This window comes from Brachionichthys hirsutus, chromosome 17 (assembly GCF_040956055.1).
Source record: "Brachionichthys hirsutus isolate HB-005 chromosome 17, CSIRO-AGI_Bhir_v1, whole genome shotgun sequence".
Lineage (NCBI taxonomy): Eukaryota > Metazoa > Chordata > Actinopteri > Lophiiformes > Brachionichthyidae > Brachionichthys > Brachionichthys hirsutus.
The window spans coordinates 989,932-1,006,463 of record NC_090913.1 but is presented as its reverse complement, the minus strand read 5'-3'; the positions used below and the strand labels follow the sequence as shown (position 1 = coordinate 1,006,463).

At 49.7% G+C, this 16,532-nt stretch overlaps 2 protein-coding genes across 2 annotated transcripts in view; both read right to left on the bottom strand.

Annotated features, from left to right (window-relative positions):
• Positions 1–8,330: 8,330 nt before the first annotated feature.
• Positions 8,331–10,034, bottom strand: LOC137906638 (Kruppel-like factor 18). Its single transcript, XM_068750925.1, has 2 exons — positions 10,022–10,034; positions 8,331–9,952 (listed from the first exon to the last, which is right to left on the bottom strand). Exons 1-2 carry the CDS (start codon positions 10,032–10,034, stop codon positions 8,331–8,333), a joined length of 1,635 nt encoding a protein of 544 aa, XP_068607026.1.
• Positions 10,035–10,096: 62 nt separating this feature from the next.
• Positions 10,097–16,532, bottom strand: part of pcdh18a (protocadherin 18a) — a 93,597-nt gene continuing 87,161 nt past the window's right edge. Inside the window, 5 exon segments of the mRNA XM_068750924.1 lie at positions 10,097–10,899; positions 12,869–13,041; positions 13,544–13,599; positions 14,093–15,222; positions 15,225–16,514. Of these exon segments, the coding sequence (XP_068607025.1) occupies positions 10,097–10,899; positions 12,869–13,041; positions 13,544–13,599; positions 14,093–15,222; positions 15,225–16,514 (3,452 nt within the window).

Here is a 16,532-nt window from a genome sequence, read left to right as displayed (position 1 = left end):
TCCCTTCTCTGTTTTAATCTCACTGGCAGGTTCCTGCCTCACCTCCTCTGTCAGGATCCGGACCCCGGAGATCCCAAGGTTTCCCCCATCCTCCGCCTCTCTCCCCTGATCCGTGATGCTCGTGCAGGAAGTCCTGACCTTCCGGATCTCCGCCGCGCTTAGAGAGAGCTCTTATCATCTAATGTAGGACGCATTGCAGGACTCGTTTAAAGACGTCCTGATAATGGACTTTCAAGTGGCTGTAAAGCGTTCCTGGTTTCACTTCTACATCGCCTGCCAGGGCAGAGGAAGTCATCAGTGAGGTTTGCCTTCATCTTTTATTCTCCAGAAACCTTCAGATAGCTCAAACAAATCGATTTTGATCTACCGACTCTTTTTTCTTCATGATATAAAGGCTGTTTACACGACCTCCTCCATTATATTTATCCACTTTCATTCGTTCTGCTCCTGCCTCCTTGGCCTCACATTGACCCGTCACACCTTCACATCAGGGGAGGGAGGACAGAGAGAATCACCAGACCTGCACTCATCACAGGTCACTTCATCTGCAGGCCTCCACCGGCACTATGAGGAGGATCGGGGGCCGAGGAGGAGCAAGAGGAGGTCACAGACTGAGAGGCAGGGAGGATGCAGACACACTGAAATTGTAATGTTAGCAACATTCAGAGGAAGTGGCGTGAATGAGCTGCCGTCATAGCATCATAGCTAGCACGGCTAGGCTAAAGCTGCTAATGGACTCCTGGACCGCCTCGCCATCCGGAACTGAATCGAGGTACAGGCTTACGGGCTCAGGTGCTGTTATTCTAATTAGGTGAGGAGTCAATTAAACTGATTGGACTTTGTGTTGTGGCGTTTCGGTTCTTTAATTTATAATTCAAAAGCAGTAAATGACAAACCGGAGTCATCCTATCGGTGACGACTGTAAAGTCTTTCATTTGATATCCTCGTATGAAAACAGCACCGCCGCTGAAACGCCGGCTTTGATGGACAGGAAGCCGCCAGAATCAGCACAGAATGAACGTCATCCATGCCTTAATACGTGTTGTGTATTTTTTTTATTGCATATTCAACGCTAAAACTCACAAATAAATAGAAATGTATTTAATTATCTGACAAGGTCAGTCTTTGCATTGCCTTCTAATCCTGCTGGTTGTAATGGACCGCTGTTTAGTTCGACCCGCACCTTTCGGTTCTGATTAAATCCTTGAGCCGCATCATCAGAGCCTTGACCCGGAACAGTGCAGCTAAATGCTTGGACGTATCATCAGTAACTAGAATCATGCTTCCACCCGTTCACACTCATCTAGATTATCCACACAGAAACACTCTGATCAGACACACGCAGTGGGACAGAAATAACCCGGGGGGACCGGAGGGTGGTCGGTACAGTCCAAAGTGTGGACTTGGAGCTGGGGGGTGTCAGCTCAAGGCACCGAAGCCCACATGCTGCCCCCTTGTGACACCGTGTGGATGTGTAATCTAATTATGAGGGGAATGAGCCGCAGAACAAATCATACTCGTATGTCAAGGTATTATTGTCTAAAGATTTCACCCACTGAGGTTTAAATAAAGTTAATCAAATCTTAAATTTAGAACAAACTAGAAAAGCACCCAGGGAGCACAGACCTCCTCCAAGCTGCTCGTTCCCCTCCTAACTGGATCTACACCGTCCACACGGTGATCTGGATCAGTACCAGAAGGTTCTAGATTGTTCCTGTTATCTTTATACACCAACCATGAAATGTGTGTGCACCCAGGATGCAGAGACCAGGCGAAAGAATACTAAAGTAATATTTAATACAAATAATAATAATAGTAGAATAAATATACCTTATTTTCCGGACTATAAGTCAGACTTTTTTTCATTGTTTGGCTCGTCTTGTGTTTTATACTCAGGTGCGGTACTTCTAATAAAATTAAAAAATCTCAAAACATCAAATTACAAGCTGACCAAATACCCAGCCAGACAAAAACCACAAGATACCCAAAACAGCAGAGGGCAGGCTGGTGTCACTAATGATAAAAAAAAAAACCTGAGGACGGACGGGCATCGTCAAACAAAGACAGGAACCGGAGGATGACAAGGGCAAACAGGGACACAGGCGCAGCATGAAAGACATGCAGAGAAGAGAGGGAGAGCAGCTTCAGACTCGGGGTTGATGAGGGCGGAGGATCAGGTGTGTCTCGTTTGGCTCAACCAGCCCCCCCCCCCCCCCCCCATTGAACTTCATTGAATTAAAGTTTTTAAGTTGATTTAAAAGAACTGAATTATTCCTATGATCTTGACTCCTGACCTTCTCTTGGTTCCCCTATGATCACACATTTACACAAAAACTTATGAACACATGAAAAACTAGAAAAGCACTCAGATCCGGTTGACATTTGGTGGTGGTGCTTTTAGCAAGAATGCAGGTTCTAGCCCTGAAATAATTCCACCAGGTGACAATCGACTAATCACGTCTGATCATGGACAAAAATGTCCGTACATCCATCCCAGGTCCAGGATCACCTGGAGGAAGTGTCTTCTCTTTCTTCAAATATACAATATGACACAAACGTTGGACTCCAGAAAGACAACTGGGAGGTCAAAGATTAAATCTGAAATCCTGCCACAAAAACTGAATTATAATACAATATTTACATTTAATGACCATTTTACAGATGTTTTTTAAAAGACTGTCCATCGCAGGTCGTCTAGCCGGGAGAGGGAATAAAGTGAATGGGAGGAAGAAAAGGGGATAGGATGGCCAAAGAAAGAAGCACTTAAGGATGACGGAGAGAGAGAGAGAGAGTGAGAGAGAGAGAGAGAGTAAATTGACTGGCAAATGTCACATGGAAACTCTCTCTAATTGGCCAATCAGCCGACCCAGAGTGAGGCTGCCGTTCCCTGACACCGCCGGAACACCGAGAACTCACTGACAGGCTCACACACATCGACATGGAAATACACACACACACACACACACACACAGTTTCAAACATAACAGCTGCCACCATTACCACCTCTTCATCCTCTCCCTCCATTTCTGACATACACATTTAAGAAAGATCTTTGGCAGCAGGGAGACGACAACGAGAGGAAAGGAGAGATGGAGAGATTTTTTTTTTAGTATGAGGTGGGAGGAATCGTCAGCTTCAGTGTTCCGTCGCTCCCAGGAGGAGGCAACCGTTGTATGAGGTAACATCATGTCTTGCACACGGTAGATACCACCTCTACATACACACATATATACGGTGTATATATATATATATATATATACATTTAAAAAATGCATAGAACGCTTTCAGCAAAAACGTTGCCGTTGCAACGGGGGAGTGAAAGAGAATGGCGACCCATCATGACTTCAGACATGCAGATCAGTCAGCCCAGAAAGATGCATTAAGTTCAACGCAGCACAAGTTTGATTTGATTTGTTATTCAGGGGAAGAATCGGCTGAGGCAGAACGTGCCAGGGGGCGCTCGTCACAAACTGACTGTGTGACGTTACCTGCTTGATGTTAACATCTCGAGGGCTGCACTCCAACAGGGGGCTCCACCCGGAAATACCCTTCCAGCTCATTGAGAGTGGGACATCCTTTATTACATGTTGATCACTACCACTGTGGGAGGGGGCTAAACCGAGCTGGGCCAACCTGATTTAGCACGTTGAGAATTTCAGTTTCAGACGGGGCTTGGCACGTCAGGAAGCAGCAAGTCTGACGTGCGAGCTGGAAATAGATGTCTAAATAGATAATTTACCTTGTTTACGTTAGAAATCTATGGACGTAGGAGAACATGGAGGATCCTCAACCGAAGAAGATGTATGGTTGTGTTTGATTCTGTGCACACACAGACACACAGACACAGGGTTAAATTCATGGTAAGAACGAGGCAGTATAGAAGCAGACCAATCATTGCTGTGATCTCTGGATAAATGGCCTCTGGATAAACACACACACACACACACACACACACACACACACACACACACACACACACACAACAGATTTTCACACTGCAACAAAGGAATAATCCTAAAATGCGAGGCACAGCCACAGATTCCTGCTCCCCTCTGCGTCCACACAGACTCCCACACACCAAAGGGAGATGAATTACTGAGTGGATGGGATCTGACATGGCCCATAGTGGAAGCAGGTCACATGGGGGGAGAGGTCATCAGGGAAATAACACTGCGCTTGTTTCTCTTTCTGTATCCTCCTCTCAGCGTCACTGTCTGTTTCCATCTCTCCACTCAGCCTCGCTCTGGTATTATTTCCCTGTTGCTCTTATGACACTTCTGTCTTAATCATTTTGTCCGTGAGACTTCTGAATGTCAATAAAGTTGTTCAGGCTGTATTTAAAAACGAATGAAAGGAGGCAGCGGTTTCTGACGCTGATGGTTCCGTGTCCTCCCTTTACGTCTCCGGCTGCAAACACAGACTTTTAGTTGCACCGAACCATCTCAGGCTGATTCTGAACCATGCCAACATTTCTAATTGTACAGATTTGTCCTTTGTGCAAGCAGAGAGTTTATGGGAATAGTTCACTTCCTGGAAGGGCAACGGGACTATGCTACTAACAAACAATATACATATACACTATACGGTATTTACATATTTATTTTAGGCTTTGGCACAGACAGCTCTTCCCACTGACACAGGTTTGATGGATGCCACCACGTCACCAGCAGGAATTGGTTAAACATATGAATATGTGATGTAATAACTAAAACTACTAAAGATCTTAGTCTTACTAGGAGAAGGATTTTAAATTAAGCCTCTGTAATGCTCAAGTCTGAGATGAGTTCACGTTTTCAGAGCGACGGATGAAAGGACATCTTTGCTCTCTCTCCTTTCTTTTCTGCATTTGTCTCATTTTAAACATGAGAAACCAGAACAGGCATCAAAGTCCATCTTTACCTGATTATTCTGTCATTTTCACACATTTTCACTTTTCTGCATAATTTATATTCCACTCGGCATGAAGTTTAAAGTCTCGCCCACAACAAAGACGTTTCCTCCAATTCCTGGTGACACACACACAAACACACGCACACAACTGATGTCATTCTGCCCTGGAGCCAAATTAGCTAGTTTAATACTCAGATGGCTTAATTAATCTATGTGTAAACTAGTGTGTGTGTGTGTGTGTGTGTGTGTGTGCGTGCGTGTGTCCATGTGATGTGGCATATGTCCAAGCTGCCGGTCGCAGCCGAGATTCTGTCGTTGCTCGCCATCATTCTGAGAGAGAGAGAGAGAGAGAGAGAGAGCGATGGAGTCTCTGAGGGGGGAGTGTTCTACGACTGGCTGCTCTCCCATTTTAAATGGCAACCCAGATGAGGATATCTATTAGAGGGTGAGAGCGCAGCAAACACCCCCACCCCAAACACACACATGGATGCAGCCACATGTGCAACAATCCACACCAGCATGCAGACACATTAGCAAGCTCTCATTCACATCATCGCCCTAAGAAATGAACACAAGTGCACATTTAAAAGGAGTCTTACGAATCCTGGTTGCATAAATGAGGGGGGGGGGGGGGGGGGCTGAAATAAAACCCTGCAGAAAGCAAGATGCAATTAGAATGACAAAATGACTCAGCCTGAATCTCTGTCCGCAGCTCTCGAGCAGCCCCCACTGATGGCGTGGAGTCTCCTCCTGCAGCCACAGCACGCAAAGACAGGTCCCACAGCGCCATCTGCTGGACAAACCCTTCAGAGGCCCCACTGCACGTCATTCGTTTAGCCTCAGGCGTGTGCGTACGCAGCAAAATGCATGTGTGTGTGTGTGTGTGCGCGTAGGAAACGTGCTGAGTGAAGGTTTCTGTCACTGATCAGACTCAGATGAATCTAATGGATGACACCTGTGTTTTACCTGCTGTGGACGAGGCAGGACCAAGGCGAGCTTATTCGTATCATCAGCATTTTATTTTGAAATACAACTACTTTCCACACTTCTCCAACCAACATGTTGTCCCAGATAGTTTGCCGATGGTTTTTCCTGATGTTGGAAAATAGGATTTATTCCAAGGATCATACTGGAACTCTGAAACGTGTCACATGCTGATGGAATGACTCGGCTGCACTTACCTCCATGCTGTGAATAAAAGCTGGCTCCAAAACAAGCCGCTGGCAGGTGGACAGAAAAATACAATAAATCATGATGGGGGACAAAATAAAGAGAGAAAGATTCTTCATAAAGACCTGGAACCTGAAATTCATCCAGTCATAGCGAGAGATGCTGGTTTACAGGCTTACCAATATCCTGTTTCTCTTACACTGGAGCTGCATGAGTCACCGGGGGCCCCTGGCATTTCTGACTATAGATGAGAGCTGACTGAATGTCAGCTCAGCCAATAACGGCGCGTAACACAATCACCGCTTCATTTCCTGCCAGAATAATGTTCAACACATTCTGGCGGTGACGGACACGAGGAGGGGATGGACAATCAGGATCTTCCAGGATTCCCAAACAAGCTTCCGCTGTGTGTGTGTGTGTGTGTGTGTGTGCGTGTGTGTGTGCGCACAAATAGCCAGGAGATGGGAGTGAGATATGGAGGTGAATCTGGAGCAGAGAAGGTTCACGTGTGAAAATGACTCAAAGTCAACAGACGCTGCAAACCGTTTCTAAAGGCAATAACAGACGGAAGCTGATGTTTCACTATGTTGCAGCTTCAGTTGTGTTTGTTGTCATACAAACACACGCAATGACCACATATGGGGGGGGGACAATTCAGGAATTAGGCTCATTCAGTTTCTCATTAAGTTTCAGACTGACATGACTTTACATGGAGCTACATCCAGCAGCCAGCTAGCTTAGCATTGCGCAGAGAGGGGACACAGCTCACCTGAGGAACACCTGAGGACAGGCTACCTGTTGATAAAGAGGTTTAAACTCTCCATCCTGCTGAGCAGCGGCGCCTTAGCGGACTGCTGTTCTCCTCCAGTCAGACATGAAGTGATTTTATTTTACACCGAGCATGCTGTCGCCTTCTTCCCTCACACAGCCCGCGTTGTTCATGAAGGCGTGGCTTCTTTAATGATGAGGATGAATGAGATCATTATTAAGTGTGTGTGTGCATCTCCTGTGTGTGTGCGTGTGTGTGTTGTGCTGTGGCCTCTGCCTTGTTAGAGCTCCGCCTCCCCCTCTTTTATCCTGGATCTGTTATGTTCCTTGACTGCGTGCGACTGCGTGCGACTGCGTGAGACTGCGTGCGACTGCGTGAGACTGCGTGAGACTGCGTGCGACTGCGTGAGACTGCGTGCGACTGCGTGAGACTGCGTGAGACTGCGTGAGACTGCGTGAGACTGCGTGCGACTGCGTGAGACTGCGTGCGACTGCGTGCGACTGCGTGAGACTGCGTGAGACTGCGTGCGACTGCGTGCAACTGCGTGTGACTGGGGTTTGTGTGTTTGTGTCGTCCTTGGGTTAACCCTTCATCATGATCACCAGCAGAGTGAGGATGGATAAAAACACCCCCTCCCCTCCCCATTTCATTCTGGTACCGGTCCATACGGCTGCAGCGGACAACACCATGCATGTGATTCTCATAATGTGCATGTTCATTTACGAAGCATCATTATCCTAAATGTGCTGCTTTCATGGCTGAGAGGCGGCGACAGCGACTCCTCACTCCGAAACGAAACGAATCCCTTTTCAATGGAAACCGAATCAACGCATCCCAAATGATGTGCTTGTATGCGGGCTGGATCACGGCGATGCTCAGAGGGGTTGAGGCTGCTGCAGTTGTGATGAAGAACATTAGGGGGTGCTAAGAGACAGGGGGCAAATGGATGCACCAACAAGGCATCCATCCTTAGAAGACGACATTAAAAGTGGTGCCGAGGCGTTTCCTCCGTTAAAATGTTCCAGACGTTCCAAACCCTGTTAGGAATTCCTCCTCTTTATTTGATCCATCCAACAGTCACATACAAAAAACAGCTTCCAAAATGGAGCTGCTGTGGAATGTCACTGTTTAATACACACATTCAATAAGAAAATTAAATGCAATTGCCGGGGGGGGCGGGACACACTGAGTGATCTTAAGACATGCAGTGACAAATATAAAAAATAGACATTTGTTTTCTTTTTCTGTACAAACATACATGACACATATAAATATAGAGAAGTCGAAAGAGCGTATTTTTAAAATACAAAGGTCAAATTGTACAGTTACATTCCAAGATAACGAAACAGAAGACGTCGCACAATATTCAAGTGAGTTCGCTCTTTTCCACAGACACTTTACAATATTGTACACTGAGAGCAGAACCTGGGTCGCTTGGTTCTACCCGGTGGAGTCGGTTCACGCTGCCGTAAACATTACCGCAGAAGAAGGGGAACCGTTTCTAAACGTCTGACAGCCACAAACCTGCTGCTGGAGCAGGAGCGCCCAGTGTCACGTCAGAACCTTCCACTGTCACGTCGGAACCTTTCACTGTCACGTCAGAACCTTCCACTGCCACGTCAGAACCTTTCACCGTCACGTCGGTACCTTCCACCGTCACGTCGGTACCTTCCACCGTCACGTCGGAACCTTTCACCGTCACGTCGGAACCTTCCACCGTCACGTCGGTACCTTTCACCGTCACGTCGGAACCTTTCACCGTCACGTCGGAACCTTTCACCGTCACGTCGGAACCTTCCACCGTCACGTCGGAACCTTCCACTGTCACGTCGGAACCTTTCACTGTCACGTCGGAACCTTCCACTGTCACGTCGGAACCTTCCACTGTCACGTCGGAACCTTTCACCGTAACGTCGGAACCTTTCACCGTCACGTCGGAACCTTCCACTGTCACGTCGGAACCTTCCACTGTCACGTCGGAACCTTTCACTGTCACGTCGGAACCTTCCACTGTCACGTCGGAACCTTCCACTGTCACGTCGGAACCTTTCACCGTAACGTCGGAACCTTCCACCGTCACGTCGGAACCTTCCACCGTCACGTCGGAACCTTTCACCGTCACGTCGGAACCTTCCACCGTCACGTCGGTACCTTTCACCGTCACGTCGGAACCTTTCACCGTCACGTCGGAACCTTCCACCGTCACGTCGGAACCTTTCACCGTCACGTCGGAACCTTCCACCGTCACGTCGGTACCTTTCACCGTCACGTCGGAACCTTTCACTGTAACGTCGGAACCTTCCACCGTCACGTCGGAACCTTCCACTGTCACGTCGGAACCTTTCACTGTCACGTCGGAACCTTCCACTGTCACGTCGGAACCTTCCACTGTCACGTCGGAACCTTCCACTGTAACGTCGGAACCTTTCACTGTAACGTCGGAACCTTTCACTGTAACGTCAGAACCTTCCACTGTCACGTCGGAACCTTTCACTGTAACGTCAGAACCTTCCACTGTCACCTCGGAACCTTTCACCGTCACGTCGGAACCTTCCACCGTCACGTCGGAACCTTTCACCGTCACGTCGGAACCTTCCACCGTCACGTCGGTACCTTTCACCGTCACGTCGGAACCTTTCACTGTAACGTCGGAACCTTTCACTGTCACGTCGGAACCTTCCACTGTCACGTCGGAACCTTCCACTGTAACGTCGGAACCTTTCACTGTAACGTCGGAACCTTTCACTGTAACGTCAGAACCTTCCACTGTCACGTCGGAACCTTTCACTGTAACGTCAGAACCTTCCACTGTAATGTCGGAACCTTTCACTGTAACGTCAGAACCTTCCACTGTCACCTCGGAACCTTTCACTGTAACGTCAGAACCTTCCACTGTCACCTCGGAACCTTTCACTGTAACGTCAGAACCTTCCACTGTCACCTCGGAACCTTTCACTGTCACGTCGGAACCTTTCACTGTCACGTCGGAACCTTTCACTGTAACGTCAGAACCTTCCACTGTCACCTCGGAACCTTTCACTGTAACGTCGGAACCTTTCACTGTCACCTCGGAACCTTTCACTGTAACGTCGGAACCTTTCACTGTCACCTCGGAACCTTTCACTGTAACGTCGGAACCGACAGGAAGAGAGGAGATTTTGCAAAGTAAACAAGACGAGCATTACTATGAACAAGAAACAGCCATCCTAAAGTTAGAAATGTTGGCACGAAGAACAAGCGCCTCTCAGAACCTTGGGTTCCACCCCTCTAGTTCTGCCTGACGTCCTGCAGCAGCTTGTTGATCTCATGGACCAGCTCGCTGCCGTCCATGCCCGCTTCATGGCGGCTGTCGCTGCGCTTGCCGCCCGGGTGACCCTGATGGAAGACCCCCTCAAAGTCATCCTCCTCGTAGTTTTCAGGGATCTCCTCCATGGCTGGCAGCCACTTGAGGTGTGATGCTTGTCCATTCGGGCATGTGGCGCTGGAAGCGGAGGGCGAGGAAGAGGAGGAAACATGGTTGGTTCCAGGATTTAGGTAATGGGTATTGGCTGCCCAGGCAGCCACACCTGGAGGGTAGGCAGGACCTTTCCCACCTGGCAACAACCCTCTCCGGTTGTCCTGAGGAACACCATTGTTACTAAGGTTACCGGCAATGTTGCTACCACGCCCGTTTCCTTTGTCAGAGGATGCTGAGGGTGGGCTTGTTTCGGTGCACTCTACATAGGAGTCCATGTTAGGTGGGAGGAGCCGCTGGAACACGGAGTTCATCTCTGTGAGGAGGGAGCCAGCCCCTCCTGCTGCACAGCCATCACTTCCTCCTGCGGCCACGAACCCCCCGGCATCCTCTTCTTCGTTCCCAGACTCCTTTCCAAAAGTGGAGAAGCTCTTGCGGCACTCGGAGTCGACGGAGGACTGGTCGTCGTCGACCTGGGGCTGCTGGGAGGACTCCTCCCCAGGGATGTACATGTTGTTGCGGTAGTCGGCTGAGGAAGCAGTGGAGGACAGGGGGGGCATCCAGCATTGGTCGGAGTGTCCCAGGACGCGGCATTCATCTGTGCACAGTCTCATAGCTGCAGCAGGGGGCGAAGACATGAACAAACAGCACGTTAGAACATAATCTGGGTCCGACGCTGACAACATCAAACAAGATCAAAGGTGCCCGTTAGATCATTGTGGGAGACGTTTCAGTTTTAATACTATGAAATGTCGTTTTTCTTCTCCGGCAGATTTTCTGGGGATGATGTCTGTCTTCCTGTTTACATTATATTCCTTCCCTTTCTTCCGATGTCACGGTTTCTTTGCTGCCATTATTGATGAAAATGCATCCAGTAAATGTTTTGACGGTTTTTGCTCCCGCGCTGTTTCTTTTAACCGGACTGGTTCTTGTGAACAGATTAGGGGCGTGTTCTGTTTCCAGATTAGGGGCGTGTTCTGATTTGAATGATGCGTCTTTCTTTGCTTAATGCTGGCTGACTGTCCTTATATAATCTTTAACTTTGAGCCCTACGGTTATTAGAATTAGGTTTCATTCAGTAACTGAGGCTCCTCTCTGGCCTTTATAGCAATGCTCTGATTGATCTCCAGGACACAACCACATGGCTTCCTTTGCTCCTGAAGGCAACATCATGAAACCGACTGAGCTGAGGTTTGCCTCGGTGAACAAACAGGAAGTCCCTTTAGCATTTTCTTCTTGTGGAATAAATCTTCTGTCATTTAAATGAGTGTTTGTCGTAAATTAAAGTGGAATATCCTGAAATGTCAAGACTCGAAGGATGATCAGAGAATCGCCACTGAGACACGAGCAAGCTGTGATGAACATGTTTGTTTATGTGGCGTAGAAATATACATAAATAACAAAGATTAGAAGTGAGATAAAGCGAGATAAAGTTCATCTGGAGGTAAAGCTGCTGTTTAAGGGTGGATCAGGAGATGCTGTGACCCGCATCTCTCCTACATATTAAATATCAGGTTGGCACTATTTACATCCATGTACAAACATCAATCAAAGCCATCAAAGGACAATCCAAGGAAGTGGATTAACGATGTGAGTTCCATCACAGGCAGAAATTAATGTGATATTAAATGCGTCTCGTGTTCCACGCAGACGAGGCGGGGAGTGGCTCGTTTAGTTGCTTCATCATATCTAGAATGAATAACCACTTTTACCATCTAAATAGACAAATCTAACCAAATTAAATCCACTGAAGAGAAACAGGGATAATCCTCCCTCTTGGCCCATTATCTCTTCCCCCTCTCTTTTTTCCACATGAGCATAAAAGATAGAGAAAGAGGAGGGGGGAGTAACACCTTAAGTCTTTAACAAAGGGAGAAACAAAGGAGATGCAGAAACGCCGCCGATGTCCTCGCTTCCACCATCGCAGTAAAGAGAGACGACAAGAACAGGTACAGAAAAGAGAGAGAGAGAGATGGACGGCGAGAAGCTTGGGATGAGGGAGGAACAGAGGAAGCGGCAGACGGAGAGAGAATAATATGATTCTAAAAGCAATTACTAAGAATTCTCCTCAGTTCAGACATGAAAGTGTACGACTGTCACTCACCAGGGGGAGAAGGGAAAGAAAAGGAAGGGAACGACCAGCACACATGGATGAGTGACAGGCGACTCATCCCCGCTCCGGGGACGATTTTACAGACACGACTCTAACTTAGGGGCAGATAACACACACGCAGGGTAACGCAAACAGCCACACACACGTAACCTCGCTCAGTGTGATGACGAGCGTGGAAATGAGCACTGTGTGGATGAATAGGCCGAACACAATAGGGATTGTGTCGGGGGCGGGGCCTGCAGGGCTGTAAGGCAGGTGGACACACGTAATGGACTCGGGCCTGCCATGTGTCTCGCCACTTTGTGTTTTTGTACATGGAGTTGGACGGAGGAACAATTCACTCCGAGTTTTCAATAGTTTTCAAACCGAGGAGTGACACAAAAGGAAGTCTGAGGTCTGATTGGGAGGGGGGGGGGGGGGGGGGCACTGAGTCTGGAGTCAGGACAGGTGGATGACATCACCGAAAGCTCACCTGGGTGGTGTCGATGGTGCATTTCGAGGTGGATCAGGTCAGAAAAGCCCTCCCCCAGCAGCAGCCTGTCCACAGGGGATTCCCGCCCCATGTCACAGTCACTGTCCCCCGCCTCGCTGTCCCCACGGCCACTGTCCTTCAGGCTGAACTTGTCCATGTCTTGCAACGCATACCTGAAAGGATAGATGAGCTCAATCAGAGATGGCACACCTGCAAAACAGCGCTGCAGGTAGCAAGCACCAAACTGGGCGGGCTGATAGAATCTGTCCACGGGGAGACCAACCACACATAAATACGTCCAATAAAACTGCAGGCTGCTGCTGAGATCTGTCATATCTCTAAGGTTCGCACCATAAATCCCACATGTAGGCAGATTCCCTGCCATAAATCTCACACCGCAGCCACGAGGGGCGTCGGTAAATCTCCCGTCTCGGGACCGTTTGGATATTATGAGGAAAGTAATGGTGGGTGCAAACGCTGAGCGCATCGTCTGAACTGCATGACGCTGGCATGAGAACTGGAACATGACAAAAGGTACATTTACACGCCATCCAGCCATGATGTGCACGGGACAGCTCATAACATGGAATACACAATGAAGAACAAGTGGTTTCAAAAGTAAACGAAGGACAAGCTTCCGGGGGTGGTGGGGGCTGAGGGATCGGGGTAAATTACCTGTAGCTGCGGGAGTATTTGTTGCCACGGAAACTGGGTCTGGGCTGGTACTGGCCCTGATGGAGCATGGACAGAAGCTGTGAGACTTGCTATATCCAAAAATAACAAACAAAATAAAATAAAGAAACAGAAAAAGGGGGGGGGGGGGGGTGAATAACAGATGGGTAATTTAGGATGGGACAAAAGAAGGAGACAAAACATTGGATGAGTAAACACAAAGTGGATGATGACGAAGAGGAGGCTAAAACTGGATGATGTGGAAACCAAACAAAAGATGGTGGAGATGGTGATGGGTTGGGGGGAGGCTTCGGGGTGAATATGGAGACGATTGGAGGGTGCGTTGTGGTTATGATGAAGGTAATGCTGACAGGATGTAAACAAGGTAAAGACAAGGACACGTCCAAAATCATCAACAGTGTTAATCAGTCGGTCGGAACTACAGTCGCTCACGGAGATGAGTTCATTTACTCAAACAGAGACAGCTGAGGATGAGGAGGCTGCGTGTGTGTGTGTGTGTGTGTGTGTGTGTGTGCGCGGGCCATGTCTCACCTCCACTGGAGGAGTTGCATGTGCCAGTTCCAGGGCAAAGCTTTCTGGAATGTGATTGGACGAGATGGTCACGAGGCTGTTTAGTGACTGGCGGCTCTGGATCTGGGCTCGGTCCATGGGGGGCGTAGCCGAAGGTGAGCGGTGGTGAGCTCTGATTGGCAGGGTGCCGTTCACCGTAGGGACCAGGGTGATGTCACCCTTGTGAATGTGGCGGGAGGGCTTCTTGGGGTGATGCTGGTGGGTGGACTCGGCCACCCGGCAGTTGTAGGAGTTTCTGTTGTCCTTTTTCTCCCTGTTGCAGCGAGCAGCAAACACCACCATGATGACCAGGAGCAGGGCGCAGATAGCCCCCAGGGAGATGATGATGATCAAGGATGCATCAAGGGCCGACTCCCCCTGGTCCGTCACCTGGACGGGGCTCTCCATGTTCTCATAGAGGGTGATCTTTAGCACCACCTTCGCACTGAGGCTCTCCACGCCCTGGTCTCGGACCGCCACCGTCAGCTCAGCGAACTCATGGGGGAAGTTCTCCAGGCTGCCGTTGGCGTGGATCTCACAGGTTCTTGGCTCGATAATGAAGAAGCCCTCCTCGTTGCCACTGACGATGGAGCAAATGAGCTCAGCGTTGACCCCCGTATCACGATCAGTCGCCCTGACAACAGTTACCAAGTGCCCCACCTCTGTGAACTTCGAGGCAGGTACATTAGCGGTGTGGTTCCACACCTGGGGGGCGACGATGACTGGCGGGTTGTCATTCTCGTCCAGAATGTTCAGGACGACTGTGGCGTTGCTGAGCAGCGAGTGTTTCCCTGCGTCTTTGGCTTGCACGATGAAGGAGATGCGACTAACATCTTCCCGATCGAAGGTACGCAGCGCATAGATGGCGCCATTAGAGGGGTCAATGGTGACGTAGGTGGAGATGGAGGTCCCGTGGACCGGGTTCTCCAGGATGGAGTAGCTCACCTGTCCATTTGAGTCCAGATCAGGGTCGGTGGCCAGGACGGAGGTCAGATAAGCTCCGGGAGCGTTGTTCTCTGATTGAAAGATTTCATATCGGCCCTTCTCAAACCGCGGCAGGTTGTCATTTTCATCCGTGATGTGCACAGTGAAATGCTTGATGGTGGACAGACTGGGGTCCCCCGGTCCTCCGCCACCACTGTCAGGCTGAACTCCGACCTCTTCTCTCGATCTAAGGAGACGTTGGTGAGAATCATGTAGTTGTTCTCGTAGGTCCTCTGCAGTTTGAAGTACCCTTGCCCGTGAAGCTTACACTCCACCTCTCCATTCAACGCCGAGTCCAAGTCCTCCACCCGCACCAGAGCCACGAACGTGTCCAAAGGAGAAGCCTCGGATATGTAAGCGGCGTCTCCGTTGCCCTGGGAGGACATGAGATTGATGCTGATGTCTGGTTGGTTGTCGTTCACGTCCACCACTTTGACCAGGATCTTGCAGTGAGCCGGCATCGAGTTCGGACCCATGTCCTGCGCCTGGACGTCGATATCGTAGGAGTTAATGGCCTCGTAGTCCAGCCGCCTGATGAGCATCAGGCGCCCGCTGTCGGGGTGGATCTTGAACGTCTCCATTATTTTGGGGGACACGTGACTGCTGAATGAGTAGACTATCTTGGCGTTGGTGCCGTCATCTGCGTCGGTGGCGTTTAAGTGGATGAGCAGAGAGCCAACAGGTGCGTCTTCTGGGAGGTTTATGACGTAAGAAGATTTTTCAAAAACCGGGCTGTTGTCATTCGAGTCGGCGACGTTGATTTTGAGGAGGGTGGACCCCGTCCTGGGGGGGGCGCCCCTGTCAGAGGCCGTGTACTGCAGTTCATAGCCGGAGCGAACCTCGCGGTCCAGCTCCCTGAGCACCAGCAGCTCTGCGTACTTGGCCCCGTCCGCCCGGGACTGGATGTCGAGCTTAAAGAAGCTGCTGGGCTCCAACGCGTACGTGTAGAGCGCGTTCTCCCCGACGTCTGGGTCTGTGGCGCTGTCCAGGGGAATGCGCGCCCCCACGGCCGCGCTCTCGGAGATCTCAATGGGGATCACAGCGCGCGCGAACTGGGGCGCGTGGTCGTTGATGTCCAACACTTCGACCTCCACGTGAAACAGCTGCAGGTGCTCGGTGGGGAGGGTCAGCACGTCGAACTGAACGGAGCAGTTGAGGTTCTTCTCGCAGAGTTTCTCGCGATCGATTTTGGTCCTGATGCTGATTTCTCCGTCGTGCTCGCGCACCGCGAGGAAGGACGTGCTTCCTCTCTGCATGGCTCGGAAGCGCAGCGAGACCGTGCTCGGAAGTTTCGCCAGAACATCGGCCACGTCTTCCTGCAGGCGCGCAATCACCGTGCCGACCTTCTGCTCCTCGTAGATCTGATACTTCAGCGTCTTGCTGCCGACGTGTTGCGCGGCCAGCGCCGCAACAGCGAGAACTTCCCACAGAAACAGAC